General features: G+C 35.0%; 2 protein-coding genes across 3 annotated transcripts in view; both read left to right on the forward strand.

The window, feature by feature from the left end:
- LOC105160378 (meiotically up-regulated gene 184 protein) overlaps positions 1 to 1834 on the forward strand; it is a 4050-nt gene extending 2216 nt beyond the window's left edge. Inside the window, exon 2 of the mRNA XM_011077719.2 lies at positions 1 to 1834. This exon is cut by the window's left edge and continues 982 nt beyond it. Coding sequence (XP_011076021.1) covers positions 1 to 1325 — 1325 coding nt within the window. The 3' untranslated portion in view covers positions 1326 to 1834.
- Positions 4378 to 10495, forward strand: LOC105160677 (probable trehalose-phosphate phosphatase C). Of its 2 annotated transcripts, none has more exons than XM_011078157.2 (7): positions 4378 to 4515; positions 8505 to 8677; positions 8935 to 9075; positions 9189 to 9260; positions 9386 to 9511; positions 9634 to 9690; positions 9772 to 10495. In XM_011078157.2, the coding sequence occupies exons 1-7, from the start codon at positions 4458 to 4460 to the stop codon at positions 10234 to 10236; spliced, it is 1092 nt and encodes a 363-aa protein (XP_011076459.1). In that variant the 5' UTR covers positions 4378 to 4457; the 3' UTR covers positions 10237 to 10495. The 2 variants fall into 2 exon arrangements, with proteins under 2 accessions (XP_011076459.1, XP_020549035.1); XM_020693376.1 differs by lacking the exon at positions 4378 to 4515 and adding an exon at positions 8381 to 8418.

The raw sequence follows: 10868 nt of genomic DNA on the forward strand, positions 1-10868 counted from the left end.
AGGATAAACTGAAGAGAGCATCTACTGAATCACATGCCCCTTCAGGGTGGGAGGGATATGTTAAAAAGAGAAAATTAGATGAGGAGAGTAGTCAACATGGAATGAACTATAATATGGGCCAGGGAAGTTATGGTTTTGGTACTGCACCAGGATCAAGGATTTATGGTTTTTCTAGCCCATACCGTCAGCCAAACAGTACTAGGGATTTGACACCCATTGAAACCCGCAACATGCTGATTGTAAATGCTCGAAAGGAGATACTAAATAAGATAAACAAGTGGAAGTCAGAGCCAACAGTGAAGGCTGCAGAAAAAGAGAAAGACATGACAAGAGAGAGCAAGAAAGAGAGACGTAGAACCACTGCAAATATTGAAGGACATGATCAAAATGGGAACAGTGACTTGTCTGCTACCGAAGCAGATCAACCGGGGAAGGGTCAGGTTAGCCATTCTGCTGATAATGCAAGTGAAGGAGATGCTAAAGCTGCATCCATGACTGTCCCAGATCCTGATTTTCATGACTTTGACCAGGATAGAACAGAAAGTTCTTTTGGGGATAATGAGGTGTGGGCTGCTTATGATGATGATGATGGCATGCCGCGTTTCTATGCTCTAATTAGCAAGGTGATATCTAGGAAGCCTTTTAAGTTGAGGATCAGTTGGCTTAACTCGAGAACCAACAGTGAATTCAGCACCATTGATTGGGTAGGCTCAGGTTTCTATAAAACATGTGGAGAATTTAGGGTCGGCAGATATGAGATCTGCAAATCTATTAACTCTTTCTCTCAGAAAGTTAATTGGTCAAAAGGCCCACGTGGGAGTGTCCTAATATTCCCCCAAAAGGGTGATGTTTGGGCGGTCTACAAAAATTGGTCATCTGATTGGAATGGGCAAACCCCTGAGGAAGTTATACACAAGTATGAAATGGTGACAGTGCTGGATGACTATATCGAGGAACAGGGTGTAGCTGTTGCGCCTCTTGTGAAGGTGGTTGGTTTCAAGACTGTCTTTCGTCCAAATTTAGACCCAGAAGTGATCAAGAGGATACCAAAGGAAGAGATGTTTCGATTTTCTCATCGGGTCCCAAAGTATTTGCTTACCGGTCTAGAAGCTCAAAATGCTCCAAAAGGATGTCTGGAGCTGGATCCTGCAGCTACCCCTTTGGAACTCCTTCAGGTGATAACAGAAAGTAATGAAGTTCAGACGGAGCCTAATAAAGCAAATGCTGATGAAGATGTACTGCAGAGTGTTCCTAGTAGTAGTTCAGGTGAAATTGCTCCTGGGGCTAATGCAGCTCAGGCTGTAAATATTGCAGAGAGTAAGTAGCCTTGTGGCCAACTAGGGTAAGAAAAGACTTGCCAACATAGCCAACAATTCAGTAGACCAAGAGATTGCCGAACTATTCAACTAGATGCACAAATAGCTGGAGATACACTTTTCTTTTGGTTTTTCAGTTGCACAAAGTGACAAGCCTAACAACTATTGGGATATTGGCATTTTGATACTCCGGTTAAATTTGGCAAAATTTGATGTTTTTGGTTTTGTTCTTATGTTATTGGACTTCAAATGGTTACAGGTAATTCAGGTCTTACCTCAGTTTTTAAATGTAAATGGAGTATAGCAGAGAAGATGAGGAAAAAGTTTCATCTTTTCCACCCAGCGCGAAGGGAATGCTTCACAACCGGGGAAAATGATTAAGATAGAGAGGTCTGTACATTTTTGTTCGGTGGGTCTGATTCTGCCTTCCAAAACATTGGGAATCCCAAATTTCTTTTGATGACTCTTATGATTTATAATTTGGAAGTGATGCCCATACTTTGTTGCTAGCTGCCTTACATATCTTTGTGCAGAAATGATTTGGCTGTACTATTGAAATTTATGTTGTGGAATTGCATCTCTTTCTCTCTAATCTTTGGGAGGTAATTTCATCAATACACTCGTGCAATTTCACTATTCTTGTTATTTGTTGGTTTGCTTCTTACCTAAAAACTAGCCTAATATTTCTCACCAGGGCCTTACACTGACTATATTGGCCTTTTCTCACAGTTTCCGTGATTGTCTTTAACTTCATCCTGTCTAGATTCTTTCTGCTATTGATAAAACCATGAAGTTGCAAAAACTCATATTCCAGAAACATCAATCAACTATTTTTACACATCTATTTGTACCAACCCATACGGTCTGGACGAGATCACAGTAGAAGTGGTAATTACTGACCTCTACTGTCAGCGGATTGAATTTTCTACTTCAAATTTTATCGCACACGCCACATATATAGTTACACAAAGTAAAGATATCGAGAATCATTTAATTGCAATTTATCCCACACGCCACATATATAGTTACACAAAAATAAAGATATCGAGAATCATTTAATTGCATAAGGGGTGGGGAAAATTAAGAAAACCCTCCTCCACACCATCATAAACGGCAACTCTTACGGAAAAATCATCCATACATTTCACTGAGATTTTCCGCAGGGATTCGCGATAAATTCTTGAAATCTTGGTACGTTTTATTTAGGAGCTTTTGTAGCCAAATCCCACCATATCATATGACCTAAAACTAACCTATTTCTTGAATGATGTCGCCGACCCACCACCCTCAAGCAACCTTGTAATAATTTCACGAAACCATCAAATCATTCAATGAAAACATGAAATACTACTTTATTCTACGTATCATTATAATTTATGTTTCAACCAATACCTAACGCGTCTTAATTTATTAACACACAACAATAATTCGTGGACACAAATATTTTTTATATTCATTTTATTAATTTATACCATATTTATTTATGACAGAAAGCATGGATTAGGTGGTAAAATTTATAATGGTTCTTGATCAAATAAAGAAGGACGTGACCTAAATTTATGTCCTCTTGCATGTGCTTTCATGTGTAATCCCCAACCCCAAATTATTAGCTATTCATGCACGTGTAGGCTGTCAGTACCAAGCCCACAAATATGCTATATGATATGTATTGTCTCTTTGTGTTCTTGTGCTCAAACTAATTTAGTTTTCAATCTAAGTAGTGGTCATGAGTACAACACTTTTGAAATCATTAATTAACATTAATTTTAGGGATAATTACATTGCCATCTCATAATGTTTGATGTAATTATACGTAAATTTTATGTAGTTTGAGAAATTACATCTATTACTTCATGGTGTTTATTTTCATCTAATTAACAAATAAATTCCCCCGTTAGTTAAAATTTACTGAATTTTCTAATATTAGCAAAAGTATATAAAGAAAATTTATTTTTGCTTATGATTGACTTAATTATCGCAGTTTAAATATTTTTTTTTTATGACCAAACTACCTTACAAGGGCGATAATATACCTTCACATATGCATTAATATGTAAAGATGTATAAAAATAGTATGATAAAAAAGATTTGTTTGACCTGCAATAAATCAGTAATAAGTCACTTGAAAGTAATTATAGGTTTACATTCAATTTTTCCACTAATATCAGCAAATTCGGTGAATAAACATTAAAAATACTAAACTTAATTTTTAAAATCATAGAAAGTGTATGTATAATTACACTAAAAGGGTGGTGTTATTATCCCTTGATTTTGATTATCTTCTACTTATTGTGTTATCAATATTGTGGAAATCTCAAAGGATATATATATGATTCGATAATTAATCATATTTATTCATCCTAAAAACTGCATTAATTATCATATGCAATATTTGGATCATATCATCTACATTCAAGATATATTTCCCTAGCTATACATGTGCATATATATATATATATATATTCTCAATGAAAGAATATGAAAAGATATAAAAATTTATATTAGTTTCGCATACGCAAGATGAAGTAAAACAATTTGCTCACAAATTTCAAAATACAATTAATTTTTTTTCTAAAAATATGACCACGTTATGCTATTGTGATGTGTTGGGACAAAATATAAATGTGAAATGCACGTATCATTTTTTATAATTTATTGTCGATATATAATATGCGTGGATCGAAAGAGAACTATAATACACGTGTCATTTAGTAACGTATGAATATTAAAAGCATATGTTATTTGGGGTAGATTAAGGTAAAAAACTTTGAATTATGAAAATATATATGTTGTTGTAAAGTGGTTTAATTAGTAATTATTTGGAGAGAGTAAATTGTGGAAGAGAGTTTATAAGATGTGAAAATAGATGGAAGAGGGGGTGGGGGCATTATGGTAATTAGGGGGATAGTGATGGTTGACAAAAAGGTTCATTAAATACAAAAATCTTGACCCTGATTTTGACAATCTCCCAACCCCTAAAGGCCTAAACCTCTTTCCTTTCCTTTTCTTTCTTTGATTTCTTTTGCTCCATACTTTTATTATTATAAATACCCCTCATATCTTATTCTTCTACTCTCCTTCCCTTCCCTTCCCATTCTCTCTCTCTCCCCTCATTCTCTCTCTCTCTCTTCATTCCATTGTATGTATGTCTCCTTCATCACCTCTCCATTGAGCTCTGTTTGGCCGATCAACAAAATCTGTAAGTTCATTTTTTTTCTTTCATTCTGTTATAATATTGCTGCATGATATTTCTTGATTAATTTCACATGCAAACACCCGCTCTCTCCTCTCTATCCTCCCCCAAGAGAGAGAGAGAGAGAGAGAGAAAGAGAGATATGTATGTATTTTATCTGTTAATGGAAAATGTAAAAATGATGATGCGTTTCTTGATTCATATATCTCTTCTGATTTCCAACCAATGAAGAACAATCAAATGAAGGGCACTTTTCTTTTCTTTTTTTCTTGAATTTCATTGCTTTCTGAAACATTCATGCATGCTACAGTTTCTAAATTTTTAGGTGAATTCTGCTGGTTTTGATGCATTCTTTATTTATTTTTATTCTTGTTTTTTTGTTTCTCTCTCTCTCTCTCTCTTTGTTTTTCTTCTTTTAAATAAATTATTATTAATAATTTTTGTTAAATTTTTTGGGGGGATTGGAAACTGTTCCTTTGATGAGGGGTGGAAAGAAACGAAAAAGCGGTTGGCGTCTGTTTCTTTCTCCAATTAAAGGAGCAAAATCAGGGTTCACGGGCGCCACGCGCCTTCGTTGTGGGTAGAAACCACGAGGACTGCGTTTTGGAGGGGGAATGGGTTTACGCGCTGGTAGGATGAGTGGGATAGGACAGCGTCGGGTGCTTTTTCGGTTACTTTTGTTTTATTTGTGTGTGTGTAATAAGGTAGTTATTGAGGGTGGGGGTGTGTGTGGGTGTTGTATTCACCGCACACGTGCTGTGTTGTTGGGCCCAGTTGGATTGACTTGGTCATCAGCCCATAGGAATTTCGACTCTTAAACTTGATGTTGAAAGGTTTGGGATCCTCAGGCCCATCATTTGTACGGCCACGATTTACTTGTTTCGTGATGTCATGATGTTGTGGCATCCTACCCTAACAAATCCTCAAATGTTTTTTTTTTTCCTTTTTTGTGGAAATTAATGATGTGATAATTCCCTAGGTTTCAACTTTGAAGTCGTCTTTTTAAAGTTTGGGTAAATTGCATTGATATTTCTAAGTTTAAGATTAAAATAAAGAAATATTCTTTATACCTCTAAGCAGCGTTAATGTAATAGTTTTCAAGGGTTGTTTGTGCAAGCTTTGCATTCGATTAACTATAATCATAGATGATGTACCTGTAATTTTTGTGTTTTTTAGTCCATTTTGGAGTTCTTGAAACTCTGAACAGGTGAGTAAACAAGTAGCTTATGAGGAGGTATGATATTTCTGGCTTGAATTGGTTTACAGAAATATTACATCTTCTTTTTGATTTGGCTGAAAATTGAGTCAAGACTCTTTTCTTCTCTAGACAGACTTACAACACAAATTGGTTAGCAAGGTTTGAAGTCCCCAACCAATTTCCTCTAATGTTTTAAATCAGCATATAAAGTGCAAAAATCAGTGGCTTAGAGAAGTCTTATTTGCCATTTGAACAATAGATTGAGAAAGAGTCTGAGTATAAGACATCTCAATCCATTGTTGAAATGGCATCACCATCCTACCTTAACTTACCTAACTATATTTAATTTCTATATATTTTTATTGCAATAACCCTTCTTTCATAACCGTCGTCCTTTCTTAATTAATTTACTCTATAAATAAATTATTAGATTAATAATCTGGTTTTTTCTAATCATCCGTTACTTACCAAACAAGTCAAGTCTCCTCATATGACATCCATCGTTGAATAATTCCTTCATTTCTATTAATTAATAATTGCTTTCGTAACAAAATAATCTACCTAATATTAATTAATTATTAAAAAATTTAGGTAAAAATACTTTGAACTATAATGTAATGGAGTTGTATGTAGTTAGTATTAGTATAGTATTATATGTTCCAGTTGCAGTTGCAGGTAGTTTCCTGGACTTGACCTTTCCCCCCCCTGCAGTGTGTCGTTCTGTAGGAAACTTTCATGTCAAAAGTCGCTGTTTTAGAGTGAGTTTAAAAGCGGGGTTTGTGTTGATGTGTCGTGCCCTTATTCCCCCGCCATGCAACCCTCTCGGAAGTCGCATCGCATCCTCCCTATTGACACGCATGCAATGTCTGTTGTTTTAAACCCTTTTGTCTCATCGGGACTTTCTATGTTTCACACTGTTTCCCTCAGAATTAAACTAAAAGTCGTGGAACTATAACTGAATCTTTTGTTTTTAATTGGTTTTTGAATAACGCGTGTGCGCTTTTTATACGTGGAGGGTTTCGTGGATCTGATAAGTTGAGACAAAAGTTTTCATGTGTTTAGGCTTTTTATTAAATTAATATATATAATAATCTATGAGTTTTTTTCTTCAAATTTTCACTTTTTTTTTTTTTGGGTTTTGGGAGTTTAAATGAATCCAGTCCAGTGAATATGTGATATTTGTAACTTTTACTGATAAAATTTTTATTTAAATTAATTTTAATTATTAAGCAGATCGGTTTTTTTTTTCGTGTTTAAATCTAATTTACTATGCATACGGTATGAGTTGAGCTCTAATATGTATGTATGTATACACAAGTACATCCACGAGGTGCCACCTTTGATTTTATGTAACTTGAGTTGTCGAACGCAGCGGTGTTCCTCCCGAATCATTAAATTATAAAAAATAATGTCGGTATTTTATTTTATGATATTATCATACATACATATTTAATACATGAATCATGCAAACATGGCATAATATTTTTCATATGTACATATTTATGTGGACATGTGTATGTGAAGTAAGAAAAACGGTTGGCTGCCGTTGGAATGGGTGGTTGGAGCCAAACTGCATGGGGCTGCAAACATATATATATATATATAATTAAAGCAATTAAGGTGGGATGAGTCATGCATTAACTAGATAGTCCAGGGTTGTTGAAAAAGATGTCCCAAATATTCATTAATTATGATGTCGGTGTGTAATGAAAATCACCCATTCGATTAAGACCCCCCAAAACCCTAATTAATTAATAATCTGATCTTGTTTAGTCTCAAAAACAGACAGCTTTTTTGGGTTTGCCATGTAATGTTGAGTCATCCGAATCTGACTTAAATCATTTACAAATACACTAACCCTTTTCATAATCAAAATCAAAATCATGCATCTACCCAAAAGTGACCTCTCTTTATCTTTTCATATGTATGCATAATTAATAGGGGTACTTGTTTCCCATGCTGAAAACGACCACCTTAACTTTTGTTTTTGTCATATATTTACCCGTGAAAAAATCATTTATGATCTCTATCATTTTTTTAATTGAGTTACATCCATCGCTCTTTGTCTTCCTATATATTATTTTCTTCTATTTGTCTTCTTGCCTCTAGACCCCCACCCCCACCCCATTTATAAATGTGTTAGGAAACGTAATACGGAAGGTTTTTTGTGAATAAAGTGCATATATAAATTAGCTAGGTCGAGAATTTTTTTAACTATTTTCAATTGTTGTGCATGAACGACTGAGCTATATATTTTCAGGATTTGATCAGCATGAACGACTGAGTTGATTTAGTTATTTTTCCTTATTGTTAGAAAAATGTTGAGAGAACTGAGGAAGTATATTTTTTATTAAAGCGAAAACCACAAATTAGGTCAAGTTGTGTGTAGTGGGGACAAGGGAAAAGACAAAAAGTAGGAAAATCAATCTGGGGTTTCACATTAAAAACTTATATTTGCATAAGGGCCCCACAATTTATAGAAAGAATACATGGGCGTGCCCATAAATATAGGCTGGACAAGGACTTTCTTACATTTTTTGTCCCCTTTCGCTTTTGACAACAATGTTTTGGGCTTTTGCCTTAACCTCAATTATTGGTGTAAATATTCTAATATATGGGCTTTATGTGTATATATACACACGATGATTTATTAAGATGAAGCCCATCAATTATTAGAAACTTAACCTAGATGGGCACTAAGCTGTTTATCTGTAATTCTTGGATGTTTTTTGCTCTCGATTTTGCTTGATTGCTTGTTTTTTTTATGTTGAATGTGGTTGTCGTGTCCTCATTGCAGATAGAATGGTGACGGAGAATATTCGGAAGCTTTACATGGCCATCGGCCTACAAAAATGGCTCTACGGGACTCAAGTCGGCGACTCCATATTAAATCAAAGGCTAGGAGTTGAGCCCAGTGATGAAAAGCCCAATGGACTTGGTCTTGCAGATGCAACCTACATTTCTTGGCTGGTGAATCTCATCCCAAAAATAAAATGAGTGGAGTATTAGTTTTTACCTAACACATATATACAAATACTGCATGAAATCATAACAAAATTATTCACTTAATTAAATAATACTGGGATACAAAAACACACATCATTTACAATAAACATATCATAAGCTTATTATTATTGCACAGCATATATACTTTGCTATATAATCTTTAGGTGGATTTGATTTGAAGTTTACTTAGAAAGTATACTAATATATATGCATGTTGTCAGGAGGAACACCCTTCTGCACTAACTTCATTTGTTCCGATGATGAGCGAGACGAAAGGGAAGCAAATAGTCGTGTTCTTGGACTATGACGGTACTCTTTCACCAATCGTTAATGATCCTGATCGCGCTTTCATGTCTGATCCGGTATATACACACATATATATATATATATCATATTCATTTTCTTTCTGAATTATTAAATTAATTAAGGTTTATGATGAGTTACATACGTTGTAACATTTACATGCATCATTTAGATGCGGTCTGCTGTCCGTGAAGTGGCGAGGCACTTTCCGACTGCTATAATAAGTGGTAGGAGCAGAGACAAGGTACGTACGTACGTATGTAAAGAAAATAGTTTCAATTCGTATATGTGCACTGGTCAGAGTATACATGATAATTGTATGTATTTTGATGCATGATGGATGGTTAATGTGATGATGATGATGATCAGGTGTATGAATTTGTTAAGTTAGATGAAGTATATTATGCTGGGAGTCATGGGATGGACATCATGGGACCTCCTTTGCATGTTAAGTCTTATGATGGCAAGTATCAGATAAATACCCTTGATGACAAGGTCTGTTGTTATTAATACAAAGTTCTCTCTCTCTCTCTCTCTCTCTTTCTATATATATATATATCCCTAATTCTTGAAAAAATGAAAAAATAATAAAATGTTGTATGTTGTACGGTACATAGGGCAATGAAATCACAATTTTCCAACCTGCTAAGGAGTATCTGCCCACAATTAAGATGGTACAAATGTTGTTCTTCTTATTATTATTTTTGGCTAATTAGTGTAGTTAATTAATTAATTTCTTACCAATTGATGAACAGATGTTGAAAGAGCTGAGGAAAAGAACATGTGGGATACCAGGTACTTTGGTGGAGGACAACAGATTCTGTATATCAGTGCATTACAGACATGTCCTGGACCAGGACTACGGATTGCTTGAAGAGATAATACGGGACGTAGTCTCCGAGTACCCTAATTTCTTCCATCTAACGCGAGGGAAAAAAGTTATTGAGATTCGGCCATCCATCAAATGGAACAAAGGCGATGCTCTGGTGTATCTGCTCGACACTCTAGGCTTTTCTGACTCCACCAATGTTCTCCCTTTTTACCTAGGAGACGACAAAACTGATGAAGATGCCTTTAAGGTACTTAGGAGTCGGGGACACGGATACCCTATCATCGTATCATCGGTTCCAAGAGAAACCTCGGCTTCATATTCTCTACGTGATCCATCTGAAGTACTATCTTTTCTGATACGTTTAGCCCGCTGGGGCTCAATGCCCTAAATACATATATATCAAGTAGTGTTTGGAATTTTTGTACATAATATATATATATATATATATATAGTTTTATGGTTATATAATTAAGATATATATATATATAGGTTATATATAGGTATAGAAGGTGAAAGGAAACATGGAACAGGCTAGTTTTTGGTAGCCAACATGTATGTTCCCTGTTTCTTGTTTTATATATATTGTGGATTCTGCATGCAGTTCTCTTGATCAACTTTTTAAGTATTTGGAATATAATTCAGTATTTATGCCAATTTTTTTTTCTTTAATTTCTATTAATTTATTTTATTGTGATGATGGGCCATTTTTGTTTTACGAAACAATTTAGTATGAAAACAGAAATACCTCCCTTGTTGGGGAGGGGGTTATTAGAGAGGAGGACCACCGTGTTACTGTGGAGACGCACGCATAATGAAATGAAGGAAAACAGTACAAGAAAAAGACAAAAAAAAAACAGTTATTTTGACACAACCGTCGACCGGAAACAAACAAAATAGGGTCAAAGACGTAAATAGCACATGTTGTGAGGGCATTCAGTTGTCAAGTAAGGACAGGAAAGTGGCAAATTATGACGATGATGACTGATGAGGCCGCGCACACCTTAATTAGCTCCCTCACTA

This window comes from Sesamum indicum, linkage group LG4 (genome assembly GCF_000512975.1).
Source record: "Sesamum indicum cultivar Zhongzhi No. 13 linkage group LG4, S_indicum_v1.0, whole genome shotgun sequence".
Classification (NCBI taxonomy): Eukaryota; Viridiplantae; Streptophyta; class Magnoliopsida; order Lamiales; family Pedaliaceae; genus Sesamum; species Sesamum indicum.